Source organism: Primulina huaijiensis, chromosome 7 (genome assembly GCF_012295235.1).
Source record: "Primulina huaijiensis isolate GDHJ02 chromosome 7, ASM1229523v2, whole genome shotgun sequence".
Lineage (NCBI taxonomy): Eukaryota > Viridiplantae > Streptophyta > Magnoliopsida > Lamiales > Gesneriaceae > Primulina > Primulina huaijiensis.
Genome location: NC_133312.1, coordinates 178,471 through 200,777, shown reverse-complemented (window position 1 = coordinate 200,777; position 22,307 = coordinate 178,471). Strand labels below are relative to the sequence as shown.

Genomic DNA, 22,307 nt, shown 5'->3' with positions numbered 1-22,307 from the left:
GCATACATGCACGAACAATTCTGATTGGTGGGTTTCTACCCTCACCGCCATACTCTTTTAATTCCGATGTTTTTAATTGGTGACCTATTACTTTATTGATGGGCTTAATTTAAAATTTAAAATTTAAAACAGAGATATTTAAGAAAATAGATTTTGTCAATCAAATTTTTTTTTTTAAAAAAATAATCTGATAAAGTGTATTTGAAATAATCGACATAAAATTGTTTTTAAAAAATGATGATTGATTGATTAGAAGGGGATAAAACGAGACTAAGTCTATCTATAAACTTACCCTTCCGAGGACCCCCGGCTCCACCAATGAGGGGGGGTGTCTTCACCGTGAAGCAACTATATAATACGAAACCACTCGAGTCATTCGACCAACTGAATACTTCTGCTGCGTATTTATTATGTTAATGTTAAATAAATACGACATCACATAATGTCTCCACACCGGAGAACGAAAATGTTGTAGGCTTGCTCGATCTTAGAAATGATGCTGTTGTGCTCCCGTTGTTTGGCTGTCAGCAACCACGTTGAGATCTATCATCTTCATTGCATTGCTGTTCTTAGTTCCAACAATCTGTACATAAAATGGATTCCCGGGTTATGTTATTTTGCTCTTCTATTTATATTTTAGGTCCAAAACTAATCTCTTTTTCATTCAAATAAAATGGCAAGTCTCGGGCTCGTATCACCTTTTCCTCCATCTGCTTATTATCTTCAGCCAGCATCTTTTCCTGCTCATACAGGGGGGACCAGGTAAGTAGCAACACAAATACTTTCATCCGTTATAAATATTTTGCTCGTGTATCTTTTATATGCGTAAATTTTGTTTGAGACGCGGTGTTCATTGAATTCAAACCATGAACTTCATCTCCGAATGCTCCAGTCAAGTCATTTTAGACGAACATTATACTTGCGCCAACTGGAGGAGCTTTAATTTGAATGGCTCAAGATTATAATCGACTAGCTTCAGATACAGTGCTAATGAAAGCTATAAACAATTTAGCAGGACGATGAAGTAATTTACAGCATTTAGATAGGCGTTTCATGGATAGAATCTCTAGATATGGGTTCTCAAATGGTTGCTGCAGGAGATGAGCTCAAGTTAGGAGACAAAATTACTAGGAAGTCAAACTAGATGAAGCTTGTCTGGTTTTCTTGTTAATTGACTAAAATAACTATAACGCTGCCGTCCAAAAACTTCCAATTAAGCGGATTTTAGTTGAGAAGAAAGTTTGTATGCCAGGAGAAGGTATTTGAGTCTATGGTAACAAGGTGAAGAATATCTGCTTCTGAATCAAGAAAGCTAATACGATGATCACTCATCTAGTTTGTGACTAGAGTTTTTGAACTCTTAAAGTATAATATTTAGTGGCGAAGTCCTACAAACAGTGATGGAATGGAAAATAGATGGCAGAATACCTGTTCATTAAGACTTGATATTGAATCCAGCATCAAACGTGTCTGCGTGAATTAAATAAATGATTATCAACTCATTTAATGGTGTGCGTATATATATTATATGTGTGTGAAGATACTCTGCCAATTTATGCTATATAACTAAATGGACAACATTTACAAGACAATGGAATAATAAAAAGAGAAAAGAGAAGAAAAAAAATTCTTGACAAGCAAGAAAGGGCATTTTAGAAAGTTGGACAAAGACAACAAATTAAAAAATTGCTGGTCACCAAGTCTCGCACGAAAGTTTTTTTTAATACAAACAAGATACTAAACAGAGTACTAATATTAGTTCTAATGACCAATTTTCTTGTTCTTCAGCTTACTGCACTTGCTGGCCAGAAATCTGTTCTTGCATAAACACAGCATCACCAAACTTCCCTCATTAAAAATCTCGCTGCAGCAAAGTAAGTTAACACTTTTATGTTGGTAAAACACCGGTTTATCTTTCTTAGTAACTAATTGATGTTAAACAATTGAGATTGTAGCATCAAGACAATCTTATCATCGAACCGCCACAAGACAAAAGCATCATAGTGCTACGGCCTTCCCAATGGGAAATGACAAACATATCCACCATATCATATAAAAGCTCATTCTTATAAAATTCACCAATTAACAATGAAGCCTCTCAAAACCTTCCAGCCCTTGGCCAAAATTAAGCGTCTTTGCCAAAACTTTGGAAACACTCAAGGGCTAGTAAGAAATGTTGAACAATACATTCTTCCACTCTGCCCACATCAATTCGGAACCACTCATAAATATCTTCTTAAAATATGACTGTCTTCTGCATAATTAAGAGACTATCTCATCATCACCATTATCTTCTACATAATTGAGACTCTGTGAAAAATTATTTGATAGATGACCCAGTTGGTAGCAACAAAAAACATTTCCCAAGAGTAGGACATGCATCAGGGTCATTATTGATTCGTTGTGGTCGCTGATTTCGATCCAGAGTATTAGGTCGAATAGGAGCTGAAGTTCTATTCTGATTAGGGATTAGATTTTGTGTCGAATGGGTATCATTACCATGGTCTTCGTTTCTAAGAAAAGTTGTAGGTCCCTTTGGAGTGGACAAACCCTCCTAAGTTGGTAGTCAATAAGGAGGTCTCATAGTGATCTATTGACTTTATTTTCCACTTTCATTGCCACATCAACAACGTTCGTCACGGTCCAAACTCCTTGAAGTAGCAGTCGGAATTGAATAATAATCAACTATAAACCTCCAATATAACGAACAATTAAGTGATCCTCCGTCTCATACAAATCGACTCGAGCATTCAATCAATAAGAATCCTCGTATTCATCCACCATGCAATTGTAATTTTGATTTTTTTGGTATAGGAATTGCCTATAATCTACTTGTAAGCCAATAGTTTCATGGGAGAACTAGACAAGTAATCTTACACAAAATTTCTGTCTTAAAAATTTACCTTAATCAAACAAGCTTTGGATCATGCGGTTAGTTAAAGAAAGTTATATACTAATGTAGCTAAAGAAAGTTATATATTAATGTTGCTCATCTCTTAAAATACCAAGAGTTCTTATGTAATCAGAATACATAAAATACTATCCCTCAAAAAACAGAATGCATGATATACTAATTCTAAGGAAATTAGATTACTACCAAGTCGTGGTAGAACACAAAGACTTTAAATCTAATGCACTTTAACGACATAAAATTCTTGAAAATATAATTAAACATTATACTTTTGTTGCATCACCCTACCTAGTTGAACCCTGAAACTTTAATCCTATTTATGATATTTCATCTCACAAGTTAAAAAAAGAAATGAAAACAAGTAGTAAAAATTGCAAAGAAAACATAATCAATATTGATTGGAAAAAGGAAACTGTAATGTTTGCAGATGCTATAGTAAAATCTACAATGTGAAAGGTAAACCTTTGTCGATAATATAAAACTAAAACCTTAAACTTGGGTTGCATCACCCTACCTGGTTGACCCAGAAACTCTAATCTTATTTATGATATTTCATCTCACAAGTAAAAAAGAGATGAAAACAAGTAGTAAAACTGACTCAAAAAGTAATCAATGTTGAGCAGAAAAAGGAAATTATGATGTTTGCAGATGCTATAGTAAGTAAAATCTACAATGTGAAAGGTGAACCTTTGTCGATCTTGCTCGTATAAGTGCAGCCTGAAGTTGAGTCTCCAGATTCACAAGGTCAGTCACACTAAGCTTATCAATGCATGGCTCCCCAAGTTCCCTGTGAGAATTGAGTCAAACATCATGTATAAAACAAGTCAATGGGTCTATGAAAATTAAGAAAGTATGCAGAGGAATAAAATGACTGCCTTTCCACAATTTGAAGGAGATCTCCACTAGTGAGGAAACCTGTAAATTTAGAGCACTGCTCCTGCAATGCAAACAAGCCAACATCCATTAGCTTTAAAACTTTAAGCTTAATTTAAAAAGAGGGTACCACTCCTCTTGAAATCTCAAGAAGAAGAGCCATGCATTTATTGGTTTTACCTTAGTAGTTTATACAACTACTAGTTAAATAAAGTCAGATGCATGGTTCATGAGTTAAATTTGTAAAGTGTTTACTGCTTTATCATTCTTGAAGTGATTACGGAACAATGATTATTGACAAAATAAAAGATATATCAAATATTCAGTCTAATATTCTGATTTAGAGTCTGGTGAGAGATGAGAGATCCAGAAAAGAAAGGGAGAAGTCATGACACTTGCATTGCTATAGTGGAGGTTCTATTGTCAGTGGCAATATTTTTTGAGGAGGGTAGCAAGGGTAGTTTGAATAATACAAAATGTTATTTGTCATGGATGGAATATTCGATGATGTATCGTCCATGGTCAAACAAGTTGAACTTTAAATGTTACCAAGAATTCCAGGGACACATTCTGCTTTACAGTGTATCTAAAAGAACCCAATGTAGTCCTTCTGTATAAAAACAGTCAAATAGCGTCAAAACTCTTTACGTCGGAAAATAGTAAAGGTTATCAGGAGATTCACTTCAAACAAAATACACAAATGTATTTTGTGCATGGTGCTATCATACATAGGACACACGACAGGGTTGATGTCCTCTTCGTGAAGTGCATTTTTATGCGCACCTGTTTCTCAGTAACTCCTGTTGATGAAATTGGTTCCTTCTCAGCACGACTGTGATATGATTGCAGGATTTCCATAAGGCTGGATAAATAATCAAGATTAGTTCTAGTCCCAAGAGATACTCGTCTATAGAAATTAATTACGAGGCACATAAACCAAGGAGGTGAATAGAACATTCAGGAGGTGAATTAATGCAAGCAAAAATGATATAATACACAACGATTCGGGTGGATTAAAATCTACTTGGAACAACCATATATGAGAATCATCATACAGTTTAAACTCAAGCTAACAACATAAAGTTGACGTACTAATGATAGGGAAAATGTTTTCAAGTAGCCATCTCAGGTACCATGATCATGTCTTTCAGAAACTCATGACTTCAGTTTGGAAAATCTCAAACATGACCTATTTCTCCTATCAGAAAAGTGTAATTCAACGTATAAAATAAAATCCTTACAAAAAAGAGACTCCGCGAGGGTCAGACACCTATACAAACCGGGCTATCCTTTCTTAGACATCAGTTTGAAGTTGCACAAGAGCCAGGAATCTAACATACATATAAATATACCACTTCAATTGTGAATTTTCTTNGCGTGTGGTAATAAAGGAATTAAACCATGTAATATAATTAATGAGAGAACAAGCCATGCATACAAATTTATGATAAATTTGGAGCAATTTTCTTAAGGGTTTTTTTTGTAATTCATTGTCCATCTTAAATGAATTTGGACATTAATACACATTCCTCTTTATTTCTTAAATTTTTTGCCAAAAAAATTATTATTTTACACTTCCTTGTTCATTTAAGTTAGCAAATTAAATTAATATATCTTTTGAAGGTTTTTTGTGATTCATTGTCCATTTTAGATAGATTTGAATATTAATTCACATTATTTTTTATTTTCTCAATTTTATGTAAAAAAATTATTTATTTACGTTTCTTAGTCAATTTTTGTGATTCATTGTACATCTTAGATATATTTGGACATTAATATACATTCTTATTTTTTTTCTAAATTTTAAACTAAATTTATGATATAATCTTTAAAAAAAATTAATCAATATAATCCTTATAATAAATATGAATTATATTGATAGTTTATTATCATTTCTTATATATTACAATTTTACATATAAAATTTTTTAACTAAGTATTATATATTATTTTATTTATTTATGTTTTTTAATATATATATATTTATTTGAGTGGTATTATGTTAAAATTTTATTTCTCTTAAATTATTAATCACGAATATTAATTTATAAATGATTGATTCTGATATAAAATTAATTATCTATAATATGTATTCTTAAAAAAAACATAGAAATTAAATAAAATTTGCAATGTGTTAAGAGTTAGCAAAAGAAAAAGTGATATTTACCTTAATAACAAGTTTAATGATTTTATTTTAACATTATTATGATAATTTAGTAAATTAAGATAATTTTATTTGACGCTTGTCTATGTGTACTCTATTTAAGTAGATTTTAGTTTTGATTTTGGTAAAATTCACTATTCTGTTAATTTTATTTTTATTGTTTTTTTTTTGAATAATTTTGAATGAAAAATATTTTTGCTGATTTATCATTTAAGAGAGCTGTATTAGGTCGCGGATTGAAAAATATCATATAAATAAGTGAATATATATATGATTTATTGTCATCATGTATTTTTATGTATTATGTTTTGATATATTTAGATTGATAAATACTTATAAAATGATGTTATTCAAACGACTTTAAACATTATCTAATTCTCGTAATTATATTTTTCATTATTAGTCACCTATGTGCGATGCACGTGTACATTCCTAGTTAAAAAAAATGTACAAGTTTCACAAATGATGAGCTAAACAATAATAAGTTTTTTTTAACCAATGAACAAGGAACAATGTGAAATTGAAAATGAGAATTATTTGAATGCCTGAGCTTTTCACATGTAGACTTCTATGTTTTGCCCACAATGCATATATTTTCGTTTTCGTGCAATGGTCAGCTTTTCAGATATGTTATATTTCATACTTTAGACGGGCACAGGTAATCGATTATTTTGGTTACCTCATGTTACCATACAATTTCATCATCAGAACAATGAACATTATTTACCTTAACTTCTAGTTCCCTCCTCCCGGTGGATAAGTATCATAGATCAAATGAAGTAAGCCATCTCAATTTCTAAGAGAAACGAGATAGCTTGTGACTCATAAGAATAACATAGGTATTACAGATCAAATTAAGTAAGCCATTTCAAGTTCTAAGAGTAACGGGAATAGCTTGTGGCTCATAAGAATAACACAAGACCGTAGCCAGCAATTTTTTTTTTAAAAGCTCTCAACAAAGCTAACTCACACTAAGAGGCCCAGATAGCTTGCATGGCTCTGATCCAGCTGATGTGCTAAAACCACACTATTAATTTTCTAAAGTTCCAATCAAGGATACAAAACCAGGGCAGATTAATACATCACAAGACCTTACTCAAATTCACAAATGTATAAACTAGGCAATACTGCATTCTAATATATGTATGCTGAAAACATTTTATTGTAATCGTCTTAAAAACCAATCAAGTATACAAAACCAGGGCAGATGAATGTATCTAGGAATGTTACCTAATTTAAGGATGTAAACCAGGCACAGTTATCAGAACACAGAGATGAACTAAGAACAGAATAATTGTCAGAAAATAAAAATGTATCATATGTCCGTCTATGCATTGTACAATAAATGAGATTCACTGATTGACCTGTCATATGTCAGTCTATGCATCGTACAATAAATGAGATTCACTGATTGACCTAACTTTCAGGATCCTGTTAGTTCTAAAGTACAAAGCACCTTAGCATGCTACCCTAATCAAAGATTAAGTGCCCAATATTTATACTTCAAGACTGATTGACCTAAATTTCAGGATCCGGAATTCTGGATTGTGCTAAACCACAAAGCACCTTAGCATGCTATGCTAACTTTCAGGATCCGGATTCTGCTAAACCACAAAGCACCTTAGCATATCAAACATCAAGTGCCAGTCAATCTTATGTAACTTGAGAGTTGAGATATCAAAAAGGAAATATACAGGTATATCAACATGTCATGTCCCTTTTGAAGAACATTACCTTCTAGTATAGTTTCTCACAAAACATGGGGATGTGAAAAATTGACTTTGCCCTTTAGATTGCACTTCATTGACCAACTCCACTGATTAACTAGTTGAGAGTAAAGGACCAAGACGTTTTTCTTACGAAAACATTAAAAAAGCTTTGAGCCAAAATATATGAAATGCATTCAAAATGCTGCATTGATTCTTGAATTAGTCAATACTTTTTTACTTCAATTTCAAACAGTTTCTCCATATTATTAACAATATCAGGCATATCCATCTCAAATAAATTCAAGAATCGGACGATACGTTTTTATTTAAATTTCAAACACCCTTTCCATCTTACTAACAATCCCAGGCAAATGTCTTGCTTTCATGATGCCCATTTGTTCCGTGTCAAATAAATTTGTATTCGATGCTAAATTGTGTTCTACATTTTAAAGACTTGGTTCTAAAAAAATTATATAAATGAAGCCATGTGGAAAACTAAGATCTACGCTAGAACCAACCAGTAAGGTAGCCTACTCGGTTGAAAGTATGAAATGGGACCTTAGGGTGCATTTGTCCTTGAAACAATAATTGAATTTTTGACGCATAATAATCGTTAGATGCATTAACCTTCTAAAGTTCAATTATTAATTAACTCTAAAAAAGCTCTAACATGAAACTTCAGCATCTTTAGTGCAACTAGATTACCAACACCTCAGCAAGAAAACTTTGATAAGTTTGAAATATTCATCATCACACTTTAAATGCACTTCTCTAGTTCCGTTTGAGATGCTCTAACCATAAGGAATTCTGGGACTCTCTAGGAGATGTAGTTAGTATAATCCCCCACGAAGAAAATATCTTCTCAGGCGGAGATTTAAATGGCCAAGTAGATAAGGATAGAGTTGGGTACGAGAAGGTTTGCCACTGGTGATCTTGGGATAGTAAACACTTTCTATAAGAAGAGGGAAAATCATTTAGTAAACCTTTAGGAGTCTGCATAATATATGTTAAATTGATTACTTTCTTGTAAGGAGACAAGACTTAAGTAGTTGTAAAAATTGTAAGATCATAGCAAGAGAATGCTCGACGATCTTTGCCTTAAGAGTAAAAGCAGATTAAACAAAGGTCAGATTAGGCCGAGGATCAAATGGTGGACCATGAAGGGAGATGTGTGCCAAACTCTCAGGAATAAGATTTCAGATAGTCAGTCAGCCCGTCCTCGAAGGATGTAAGGAGGAAGGATAAGACCGATACATCTAAGTTATTTGAACTCATGGCTAACCATATAAAGAGTGGGGAAAGAAAAGTACTTGGAGAGGCTAAAAGGAAATGACAACACGACAAGGAGACATGGTGGTTGAACAATGAGTTGCAACAAGCCATTAGGGAAAAAATAATAAGGTTCAAGAACTGGTAAGAATCTAGAGACCAAGGATCATATGATCTATATAAAGAAGCCAAGAGACTCAGTAGTAGAGCAGTAAGAGATGCTAAGAAAAGATCTTATAATGATTTGTATGATAGGCTAGGTACAAAAGAAGGAAATAAAGATATTTTTAAGATAGCGAATGCCAAGAATCAAAACACTAAAGCCTTGAGTCATATCAGGTGTATCAAGCATGAAGATGGTAGAGTTTTAATGCAACATAAAGCTTTCCTAGATAGGTAGATGGATTACTTTAAGAACTTACTCAATAAGACAAGTGCAGAGAATTTCAGCGTGGGTAGACATGAGATGCAGGAAATAAGACATCCAGTGTTCAATCGTAGAGCTAGTGCTAAAGAAGTAACAGAGGCACTGAAGATGATGAAACTGGGGAAGGCAGTTGGACCGGATGAGATCCCAATTGAGGTATGAAATTTTCTAGGGGAAGTTGGGATCCATTGGCTAACTAGGCTCTTTAATAGGATTCTAAATACTATGAAAATGTCAGAATCTTGGAGACATAATATTGTAGTGCCAATTTATAATAATAAAAGAGATATGTAAGACTGTTCAAAATATATAGTGATTAAGCTTATGAGCCATAAGCTGAAGTTATGGGAGCGAGTGATAGAGCGGAGACTTAAAAATATCACACTACTGTATCAGAGAACCAATTTGGTTTTATGCCAGGTAGGTCTACAATGGAAGCTACTTTCTTGATTAGAAAAATGATACAGAATATAGAGAACAAAAAAGTTTGCATATGATATCTATCGACTGAGAGAAAGCCTATAATAGAATGCCTAGATAATTAATCTGGCTTAGAATGAAGCAAATGCTTCAATACTACATCGGGACCATTAAAGATACGTATAAAGGTGTCGTAACTAGTGTTAGGTCTGTTGGAGGGATGTCATGTGAATTTCCAATGGCAGTAAGATTTCATCAAGGATCGAATTTAAGCCCTTAACTCTTTGCTTTGGTTATGGATGAGCTAACGGGACATATTCATGATAAGGTACCTTGGTATATATTGTTTGCAAATGATATCGTCCAAATAGACGAGAAGGTGTAAATAAAAAATTAGATATATGGCGTAAAGCACAAGTAAAGGTTTTAGAATTAGTCGCTCGAAAAAAGAATATTTAGCTAATAACTTTGGTCCTGAATTTGACGAATTGGTTTTCCAATTCAGATTGATGGTCGAGAAGTCCCAGAGTGTGAAGCTTTTCGTTATTTAGGATCTATTATTCTAAAGACTGAGGACATTAAAAAAGATATAGATCATATGATTAAAGCAGCATGGATGAAATAGAGGATGACATTAGGAGTTTTATGCGATGGAAGGATGCTTGTGAGATTGAAAGGAAAATGTTATAAGACTATTGTTCGACCAGCTGTGCTTTATGACTAGAAGTGTTGAGCCACTATAGGACTACATATGCATAAAATGATGATAGCAGAGATGGGTATGTTAAGATAGATGTATGGAAAAACGTGCGATGATAGAATTAAGAATGAAATGATTATGAGATATTTAATCATTTGAAGAGAAGACCAAACACGAACCCAATCCGACACATCTTAGATTGACTTCCAAGAAGAAAAAGGGGTAGGCCATTGAAAACTTGGAAAAAAGTGGTTAATGAGAATATCTTAGATCTAGGTTTTAGAGATGATATTTGGGAAAATCGTTTAGTTTAGATAATTAATATTCATGTATCCGACCCCACAACTAGCGATAATGTGCTATTATGATGATGATGATGAAGTGCGAAGCCAAGGTTCTTATCTTCCATTGATGTCTCCCCATTAACATAGACTCGGTGAAATAAGGATATGTTTCATCAAAAGTGACATTCATTATTATAGAAAGTTTTTTTTAAAAAAAAAGAGATTGTATCATGTGTATCCTTTTTGGTGGAAGAACAACGGTTGAAGACACCTACAAACTTGAGGATCCAATTTTCTTCTATTTTGAAGAAATGCACAAACAAAAGAAATACACCAAAACATTTTAGGTGAAAGGCTATTAGAAGTTCAAATGAGTGGACAAATTTGCAAGTAGATGTATTGTTTAGAAATTCAATATTCTTAAAAGACAAACTATCAATAATATATCTAGAAATAAGAACGACCTCACCTAATGGGTTTTACGAACATTAACATGTAATATTACTGCTTGGGTAGAGTTAAGTAATCGAAAACCCCGTTTTGTAGGGGTGTTCTTACACATGATGATTTTCTGTTGAAATAAGGAGATAAAACTAGACTAAAATAATCTTGAGCACTGTAAGATCAGAAATCTTTTATCTTACTCCAAATTGGTTTTGAATCTTGGAATGAAAATTGGGAACTGTGCGCGTCTCGTTTTTCTTGAGTAAGAAGTGACTCGAACAATCATCTATTAGTAGAACAACGAATCATGAAACCCCAATTATATATCACACAGGGCCCCCATAAATCATTATATATTTTGCGAATTCGCTAAAATCGCAATGAAAATATGCAATAGCCCATGCCTTGCAATAACTTGGTATCTTACCATAAATTCTTAAAAGAGTCGGCGCACTCGATCATAATTTTGTCTCTTGTTAAATTGCACTAGCCTCGACACTAATTCCAGTAACTCAAGATGCATCTTGAGCTTTCAAGTACATTCACCTATTGGAGTTGTAGAAAGCTTTGGCAGTGGTTGAACATACAAATTTTAGTGATTTTAGGATTCATTGAAGCACACAACTATTATATGATCATGCAGTCTTCTTCATCCCAATTATTAAATCTTGGATCTCTCTTGTTCAGCTACTTCTAAGAAGATGACTGAGTTAGGTTTGAGCAAAAAATGAGACCATCTAAGGCTTGAATATTCTACAGAACCATTTTTATGGTGGAAACTATCGTCTTCAATTTGAGGAGTATGGGTAACTTTGGTTTCAGACATGTTTGAAAGAATTGGTGATGATGAAAATGGATGAAACTGAAAAATGAGTTCTCAAAAAACAAATTGAAAAAGGAAAAGCCCCATGTGATGACGGTTGAAGGCCAATTGACCCACGAAAAAATCTAGGGCTCTGGTACCATAATGTGAAATATGGGAGAAAAGTAAAAAGAAAAACTCTCGTTAATCTCAATCAATTCTACCGTTAAACTCAATCAATTCTACATAGTATTCTCAGATAACATAAAGGTACACGCCTAGGAAAGGAAAATGTCTATACCTATCAATTCTAGGGATACTACAAAATATACCCACTAATTTATTTTTATAATTTTGTAAAGTAACAATATTTATTTACAATACAATCAAATATTTCCACACAAACTATTAACCGGTGAAGGAAAAGAGAGTTCAATTAGGGATTATTGAGGATTTCAAGATTGATCCATCCAAAACTCAAAGACCTTGTGATATACCATTATTATTAATTTTCTTAAACGGAGTGTAGAGAGAGGATCCATGAGCATGAATGCTATTAAACTATGCGAGCAGCGGAGCGAGGTCAATCAAGGATAATTGAAAAACAGTTAACAAACATAGTTGTTTTTACTTGGATGAATATGATAATGTATAGATAAGTTATCTTGTGATCATTTCACGATAGTATAGGATGCAAAAAAACACTTGATAAACAATAACGTGTTTGCTTGATAAATAATAATAACGTGTTTGCTTGATAAATAATAATGTGTTTGTTTGACTGATTACAATTGTGATTAAAAATATGATTAAACCCCAAATTACTATTTTGCCATTTGACCATCATCAAGATTTTTATTTTTGGTTTCGTATAGGTCAATCAAGGATATTGAACGGTTTAAAAACATTGTTAAGTTGTTTTTATTTGGATGGATAGGATAATGTATGGATGAGTTATGATAGGACTATTTCACGACAATATATGCTGTGAAAAAACACTTGTTAAATAGGTATTTGTATGATTGATTACGGCTGTGATTGAAAGTATGATTAAAAGGCATTTTGACCAAGGACCATGATCATTATTTTTATGGTTGGGTTTATAAGTTAAGATTGAAATTGTGGGCTATAATTGAAGAATAAAAAAATAATTAAAGAATAAAGAATAACATTTATGGAAATATTATGTAGAATTTATTTTGGAACTGCTAATTAATATAGAGATTGAAATATTAAATAAAAGAGTTTTTTTTAAACATGTACATGAAAATTATCACAATTTAGTAAGGACTAAACTGCAATTTTGAAATAATGAATTAAAAAATAAAGAAAAAAATACAAAACAAATAAAGACCATGACACCAAGTTTTTTGGCTCTGTTATGCAAAATCATAACAAATATTAAAAAATTTGACTCACTTTTGAATAATCACGGACAATATAATTTGATACAATTTAATCGACATCATAGTTGTAAAAGGCGAGCAAGTCGCATCTTTCGCCACTAGGCGCAGCCTCCACGCCTGGGCTTGAACCCAGACGCACACAAAGGTTCATTCATAGTTCAAACAAAATCATATTTTTTTATATTAATGTCGAGTTCGAAAATACAGAAAATCGAAAAGATCCGGGTTGGATTTATACGAAATTGAACAATCCAAGACACTAATGTAGTGCAAAGTGTTTTTTGTTGAAAAGTTTTAAATAGAGGGATTTATCGACTCAAACAACATTTTGTTGGAGGTCATCGAAACGCCAAAGCATGTCCAAAATTTCCCGAGTATGTGAGAACTGAATTACTACAGTTTATGAATAAGAAAAAAGAAAGCAGCATATGAACATGATGTCTCATTTCGATGAAGTTGCTTATCAATTTGAAAATTTGGATGATGATGGATGAGTTTTTTCCAATCCTAAGAAAAAGCAAACAACCAATCGCAAGTTCTATAGCGAGTTCCACCATCCCTCCTATTTTCTCAAGTAAGAGTACAAAGATAATTGGTCCACTTGATTATTTTTTGTCAATATTTTGGATCAAACTGAGAGTCAGGAAAATAAAAAATGATCAAAAGATTCAAAACAACATGATGAAAATCAAGAAAGAGTGAGGGATGATGTAGTGAAATTTTTTTCTAGATGAACGTATTATGCAGTCATTCCGTTCAATGCTGTAAATTATGATTGCTTCAAGGATTTTTGTCGAGTAGTGACTTGCTACACTTATGATTGGAAACCTCCAACTTATCATGAAGTAACGGTAACTTATTTGAATAAAGAAATTTAGCATACAAAAAGTATTTTGAGAGAACACCATGCAGATTATGCAAAATATGGTTGTACTATAATGGCTGATGGATGGACAGATGGAAAAAATATATCATTGATTAACTTTTTGTTGAAGGGTTCAAGAGGGAATGTATTTCTAGAATTTGCGGATGGTTCCGGATTTTCTCATACATGAACGAAGATATATGATTTACTTGTAAAGTACATATAGCAAATTGGTAATAAGAATGTTGTTTAAGTGGTTAAAGATAATGTCTCTGTTTCAGCAAGTATGAACACGAATTAATTTAGATACATTCTCATTTATTATAGTATTAATGCTACATTTATTACAAATAATTATAACATAAAACTTGAACATGCATGGGAAACTTTTAATGTTGAAGTACAAACACATGTATTGGACCTCATGTGCCGCCCATTGTTTGGATTTATTGTTTAAAGATTTGTTTAAGATTCATGTGTTGAAGAAGGTTTATGAAAAGGACGTGATGATAAATAGTTACATATATATAATAGACCACAAGTCTTGAACATGACTAGAGAATTTACAAGTCAAAGAGATATGGTTAGGACAGGAAAAACTCGTTTTGCCGCTATTTTTTTGACATTGAAGCGGTTTCAAAAACAAAAGGTTAATTTGATAAAGATGTTTACTTCAGAAAAGTGAACCACAAGTCGATTCGCAAAGGAAGCACAAGGTAAACGTGTAACAGAGATTATATTGATGCTTTCATTTTGGAATCACATTGTGTATGCCATGAAAGTTGGTGACCCACTTGTTAAAGTGTTTCGCTTAGTTGATGCAGAAAGAAAACCTGCAATGGGGTATATATATGAGGTCATGGATCGAGCTAAAGAAGTTATTGCTTTGACATTCAACAACAAAAAAGATTAGTACCAAAATATTTTCAAAATCTTTGATGATAGATAGACGGTTCAACTTCATAGGCCTTTGCGAGTAACTGATTTTTTTAATCAAGAATTTATATGATCCCCGAATAGAAAAGGATGCATATGTTACGAATGAGTTGTACGACTGTATTGAAAGGAAGTGTGAAGATGTTGATATTCAAGATTGACTATATTGAAAGGAAGTGTGAAGATGTTGATATTCAAGATCAAATCAAACATCATTTTGGCCTTGCCTGTGACCATTAGACAGAGAAATAATAATCATTGTTATTTGTTTCAAGATCGGAAGTTGATGTTTGAATATTCTTATGGTAATTTGAAATTTCGAATTTCTTATTTTAAATAGTGGTTGTCTTATGGTTTTTCGGCCCCAAAATTGCATGACTTTGCTTTGAGAATTCTCAACCTCACTGGCAGTGCATCTAGTTGTGAGCGAAACTGGAGTGTGTTTGAGCTTGTAAATATTTAATATTTGATCGTTCATAACTTGATATAATATAACAATTCATAAAAGTTTTCTTTTAAAATTTTTACATCTTCATTCAAAAAGAAGAAATAGGTTAGCGCAAAAACGTCTGAATGATCTTGTCTATATTAAATATAACAGAGTATTGAGATGTCGATATAACATGCGTGACAAAATTTATCATATTTCATTGAATGATATCGATGATAGCAATGAATATTTGATGGGAGGATTGGACAATGAAGAGGAAAATAATCTAGTTTTTGGGGATGATAGCTTGACATGAGGTGATGTTGCTCATGCTTCCGGGGTTGGTGAATAGTTATGCGATTTTAGGTCTCATGTATCATCTTGTTCAAATGAGGCAAGGTATCTACGTCCAAAACAACCTATTAAAAAGAACGATTTCACGTATCTTAAACGAAGAGAAAGAATAAATGGATATTGATTATGAAACTGATGAAGACGAAGAAGAATATGAGTCCGAAAGTTCTTGGGATTGTGACGAGCCAATGGAAGAATTTAGATAATTGATGAATTTTTAGTGTGTGATTAATGAACTTTTGTTTTGACTACTTAATTTTTCAGTTCTAAATTTTGCCATTTAATAGCGTTTTATAATATAATATAATATATATATATATAAGTAAAAAGCCTTGCTTCATGAGACGCGCGTCTTGCCTTGCATCTTGTGCCTTAGGCTCCAAAACCCCTTCGCGTCTTGCGCCTTTAACAACCATGATCGCCAACAATACAGGTTATCAAAAATTTGCAAGAAAATTAAATATCTCATTTAGGCAATTTCGCGGACCACCTAAATTTCAATATAAAAGTGGCCGTGGTAATTACAAAAATATTCAACTTAAACCCTTCCAAGAGACACAATACATTATCGAGCATTGAAGTAAACTCAAATTAAACCTCAAAAAATACAATTTTGAAAATAGAATAGGAAACATATGTACCAAATTCCAAGTCATAGCATAGTTCTCACAGCATATACACAACAATAAAGGTTAAATAATCATCACAAATTGAAGGGATGAATGAAAAGTGAATGTTAAACAGTATATGATGCTGGACCGGACAGATGGAGGAAATTGGCTTTCTTCAAACCAAAGTGTGATGGGTATTAAAAGTCCAATGTTGTGTATGTTTGTGTGTGAGTGTGAGTGTGGGTGTGGGTATAATAGTTAGGTTATGAACTTAACAGCCCTTAATAAAGAAAAACTCGTCAAAAGTGTAGTTTGCATTGTTTCCATAAATGAGTTCGTGATCATTAAGTCGAGTCGATCAACATTCAGCTATGCATTAGAAACCCTAGTGCAAGGAAATAAATTACATGCACAGATAGCCTAATTGCACAATATATGGACACTTTATTACCAAACTACTCCATAAAAAATGTGTTTACGGAAGCAAATATCATCAGGGCCCTCTCATAATTCAATATATTGCAAAATCATATTTCTTTTTAATCATGGTGAATTTATTGCCTAAAGTATTAAATTTATGTGATTATAAAACTTATAATACTTAGCAGCCAAATGACCTCAAAGGCTATTTTCATGTCAGTAGTATTTGGATCTAAGAAGCTATAGTTTGAAGATTGTACAATTTAAAGGAAACAAGATTTTTTACTCCAAGTGCTTCGATGAATAAGGAAACAGACTTAAACTAAAATCCATCAAATTGGAATAATCAACTCCCATGAGAATCGTTAAGGAGAACTTTTAAAATGAGCTCGAAATTAACATTCTAAAGTTTTTCTATATAAAATGACTCCACAGTTCTTGGAGGTAACCATTTTTCATGATAGAGATTAACAAACACTATGTAACGCCCGAAAACCCGACCACACTAAACACATGCATGAATGAAAATTTATTTGAAATTATTTAAATGAGTGGTCTAGAAGCATGTTAAGTATTTGCATGGTTTAATAATTATTTAATCGAATGTTATGAATGTGAACTGTCTGTAATCGAATACGCGATGTACGGCAAAGACGAGAGAACCAGGGACGATTTTGATAAAGTTTCTACTTTTAGAAAGTTATAAATAGAAAATGTATATTTAGTAAGTCTAAATTAGGAAAACGACAATCTATTTAGAGTAAGGGACGAACTTAATCGGTAACGAACTTTTGTTAGGAAATAAGGAGTTTCGGACGTACGATACTAGAAACGAGTGGCACCAAATATTTTCTTAATATTGTTGGGACTTTTTAATGGACAAATTAAGTATTTAATTAATTCTTTAATTGGGCCTAGATTAGCAAGGAATTAATTAATTGATTTGGGCCCTTTAAGTAAACTAAAGCCCATTAAGAACTAATTAAATAGAATCCTACCGTATCACAAATCCTCATTCAAGCCACTCACCTTGCAGCACACACAAAAACACACACTAGGACTCCTAGAGGTGGCCGAACCATAGGGGAGAGGAAGGAAGGAAAAAATTCACACCCCGTTCGTCGGTCGTCGTGCCGTCTCTCGTAGCTTGTAAAAATAAAGGATCAAGGCATGTTTTTAAACCCTTCGTTATGCACCATTCAATCCATAATATTGTATGTAATTGATTTTGTGTGAAAAGTTTATAAAGCTGATTGTTTTCAATTTCATGCATGTGTATCTTTTGTTTCCATCAAGATTTTTCTAAAGTTCTGAGAATTGTTGAGGGATGGATACAAACCAAGGGAATCAAGCCTCGATCTAGACGTCTAAGGGTAGATCATGAAGGGATACGAGCCAAAAGAGAAGGGTGAAGTTGCTGGACCAGCCTGCACGCAACACACGTGCAGGCCGAGAGAGGGAAGTCGAGTGGCTTGGACTCCTACGGCTAAAGGGGGCTGCATGGGGCCCTAGCCATGCTCGAGAGGGTTTGTTTAGGGTCCTAGGTAGGTCTTGGTTGGGTTCGGATAGGGCTTGGACGAGCTGGTGAAGCACAGCAGCCGTGACTCCTTAGGCATGCATGTTGGCTTGTTTTGGAGTCATGTGGTTCCTTGGGCAAGGGGATGGTGGAAAGGGATGGTCCAGGGGCCAGGAACTTGCCTTAGGGCCCTGGTGAGGTTCTAGTGTGAGCCAAAAGTCTAGTCAAGGGCAGCCACAGCCGCTGGAGCGTTTGTTCCTCGGCTGCACGTGAAGAGCCATACTGTGCGCGGCTGTTGCGAGGGGTTCAGAGCATGGGGCGTCTGGTCTGTGTCCGAAAGGGCCTGATCATGGTCTTATTTAGGGTGTAAGGCCTGGTTCACGGTCGTTTCGAGCCGTGGTCCGTTCGGGGTCGTAAATTGCCCGAACGTGTTAAAAAAAAGGGCGAATTGAGCCTAGGTTAAATTTTTATTCCATCTTTTGGTTTTGGCTTGGGCTTGGGGACTTCCATCAGCTTAAATTGTGTCTTAGGATGTTAATAAAGGTTTGGTCTCGGGTTGGTTCGAGTCGGGAGGGTAGTTTGGTCATTTGTTTTACATAAAACGCGAAAACGGTGGTAAACAAGCCATCCGGTAAGCGAATTGAGTAGTTTTTGAAACTTAGGTCCTGAGATTGAATTTCCAGCAAGCTACTGAATATTGTTGGGTGTTTTTAAAGTTTTGAAATCGAGTCGTCTCCTTGAGTCAAAGAATAGGGTCGTCCGGGTACGTATAGCGTTGAATCTTGTGCGGTCGGTTCGAGAAAAGTCGAGGGTGGTTTGCAACTTCCTAAAACAATTCCAAATCATGTTAAATGTTATTTTTAGAAGTTTTAAAGTATATACATGATATATGCTATTTTTAGAAGTTTTAACGTATTTCCACGTATATGCTATTTTTAGCAGTCTCAACGTATAAGCCATTTTTGGAAGTTTTAAATAATATGGAAAGTTATGAATGTTTTATGAAATGATAAAGTAAAGGAAAATATTTTTGAGGAATGTGAATTGATTGTGACGAAAAAGTAGTAAGGTATCAGTTGAAAACGGGAATGGTGAACTTACAATGAAAAGGGAGTGAACCGTCGAAAACAGGGGCGAGAATCTCAATGATAATGGATCCGTTGAAGAAGTGAACGATGAAGGTATTTTTATGATAGTCGGTGGGATCGTCGAAAAAGTAAACGTTGAACCCGGCGGCCTAGTACTATGGTTTATAGATTGATCAATCGAATGAATGTTGTCATTTTCGAGGATCAAATTTCACATAAAAGGATAATTTTAAATGGAAAATGTTCATATCCACGCATGATTTCAAAAGTTGCATATGTTGAAGGTTTCATGAATGCATGGAAAAATCTATTTTTAGTAAAAGTAATTTTTATGCATGTGAGTGTATATCTACATATTTTCTATATTAGGTTTGAGCATGCTGAGTCATTAGACTCACTAGGTTTGAATGGTTATAGGTAATGATGATGTTGAGTCGTGAGGTGCGGACTATCGAGTCATCCGGGAGGTGCAGTGCATACCTGAGGAGCTAGAAATTCCGCATATGTTAAAGAATTTTGATGATTTTATGGATTATCGCTTTTATTTATAGACTGTTAGGGTGCTAGAATTTATTGAGTTGAATTTTAGACTTTTATTGCTTTATTTACTTATTCCGCATGAATGGTTTTGGATATTATGGAATTCTGTTTATTTGATTATTTATGCTAATTATGCATGGTATAGAAAAAAATTAGTGTAAATTAAATGAATTTAGAAGTATGGTCGTTTCACACTATGATTTAATTCCATTCAATATGTGGAAGGTCCGTGTGTTACACACGAAATAAACTGACATCCACCAGAAAAGCCCGAAACTGCTGATAGCTGAGGTGCCGCCTAGAGACTATATTTCATGTGAGGCAACATACTATCGAAGATATCTGAGCTAGCTAGTAACTGTCGGACAATAAATTTTACTGATCGAAGACTTATAATTAAGTTTCAGCTCCTCCACTCGTTAATTGCATACTGCTAAATTCATATATGATACATATACAACTAATGAAAGCATAATCACATGTAGTTTCAAAGAGAGAAACGAAAAAAAAGGTGTACATACTACGAAAACACCACCCATGAAAAGTTGCAGTTTATAGTCTAGGACCTCAAGACAAATCATGATAGAGTTAAAGTACATGGAAATATCAAGATTCAAATCAGAACCAGAAGAATATGCAGTTACGAAAAATGTACACTTGGTAAAACAAGAACATTCAAACTGTTGGTAGGTATCCACTAAGAACAAATCTCCGGTGACTTCAAACGGTAATGTATTTTTAGCTTATTTGTTCCACTAAGCAGAAAGGCAGCAGGTAAATTGCACGTCTCAAGGTCTTCTGGCAAACCATTGTTACAGTAAACAAAAAAAATAACCATTATATTGTTCAAAAATAAGCACGAACGTCGCAAATGCGATAATAAATTTATTCAGGTCGCTGAATTTGGTAAATCGATACTTTATGAGGACGAGGATAATAAACTAATAAAGAAAAGGACGAGGATATTGCTAAATCGGGTCTTCCGAAAGTTCTATTTTGGGTAATCGGGTAATTGGGGCTTCGAAAAGAAACAAAACCCACATGACAGCAGCAAAACGACGTACGGACCACACGAGATCTGAAGTTCATGGTTGGGAAAACGAATATAACATGAAAAAGAAAAGGAACCGGCGCCATTTCAATCACCACAAATCAAAATCACTGACCTTTTCGTGCTACTGTAGTGGTAAAGCTTTCCCCGGCAGGAGAAGATTATGACCCCGACATCAACGTCGCATAAAACCGATAACTCCTTGGCTTTTTTGAGCAAGCCATTCCTCCGTTTGGAAAAGGTCACCTGCCTGGCACTTTTGTCCTCGATTCGCTTAATCTCCAGCTTCCTCCTCCCCATACTCCCACAAGATAAGAATATACAGTTCTTCTAGCTCCTTTTGTATGTATATTCCGGAGTGCATCCGCGGAGAATCCGAATATCGCGTAATTACGGAAAAAGGTAAGCGTATTTACAAGGGATAATGAAGCCTTTTTCAGTGTGACAAATAGGTTGACAGGGGGAAACGAGACGCGTGGCGGGATTTGGCCCTGCGCGTAACTGCACTATTCACTGTAATTTTATGTGTGAGACACGTTAGTTTTATTATTGTGGTTTCTTTATAATTCAAAGGTCAAGGTCCAATTATAATTACCATGGATTATTTGTCTTCTCTTCCCCAACCAACTACTCTCCAACTTTAATAATAGAAGGTCTTGAATTATCAGACTTGTCCCCGTCGTTTCTTGTCACGTAGGTTCTACTCAAAAAGATTTGTGACAAAAACCAAAAGATCAATTAGATCGTATCATAAAATACTTATTTTAGGTTCTATAAACAATTGGTCTTATTAATTATAATATTCGCTAATAAATGAGAAGCCCAAGTAGACAGGCATTCGTCTTGCTATAGCAAGCCTTCTACTCTTCGGCTAACCAGATTAATTTTGTTAAACTTAGCGATATAATTTTCTTTTATGGCACATCTCCAAGTTATTGTTGGAATTCGTGGTTTGGGGTTAGAAAGTTTCATACTCAAGCATCCTCATGACCCTCCCAAAGTGGTTTCTGGGAAAAAAAAAAAAAAGAAAAAAAAAGAACTGTCGATGATATCAATCCCCAGTTCATCACCTGGAGTAGACATGATCA

The 22,307-nt window shown here is 34.0% G+C and overlaps 1 protein-coding gene across 1 annotated transcript; it reads right to left on the bottom strand.

The window, feature by feature from the left end:
- Positions 1–333: 333 nt before the first annotated feature.
- Positions 334–21,739, bottom strand: LOC140980505 (agamous-like MADS-box protein AGL27). Its single transcript, XM_073446356.1, has 7 exons — positions 21,335–21,739; positions 4,568–4,646; positions 3,787–3,848; positions 3,599–3,698; positions 1,429–1,470; positions 699–740; positions 334–583 (listed from the first exon to the last, which is right to left on the bottom strand). The coding sequence occupies exons 1-7, from the start codon at positions 21,517–21,519 to the stop codon at positions 488–490; spliced, it is 606 nt and encodes a 201-aa protein (XP_073302457.1). The 5' UTR covers positions 21,520–21,739; the 3' UTR covers positions 334–487.
- Between the last annotated feature and the right edge of the window lie 568 nt (positions 21,740–22,307).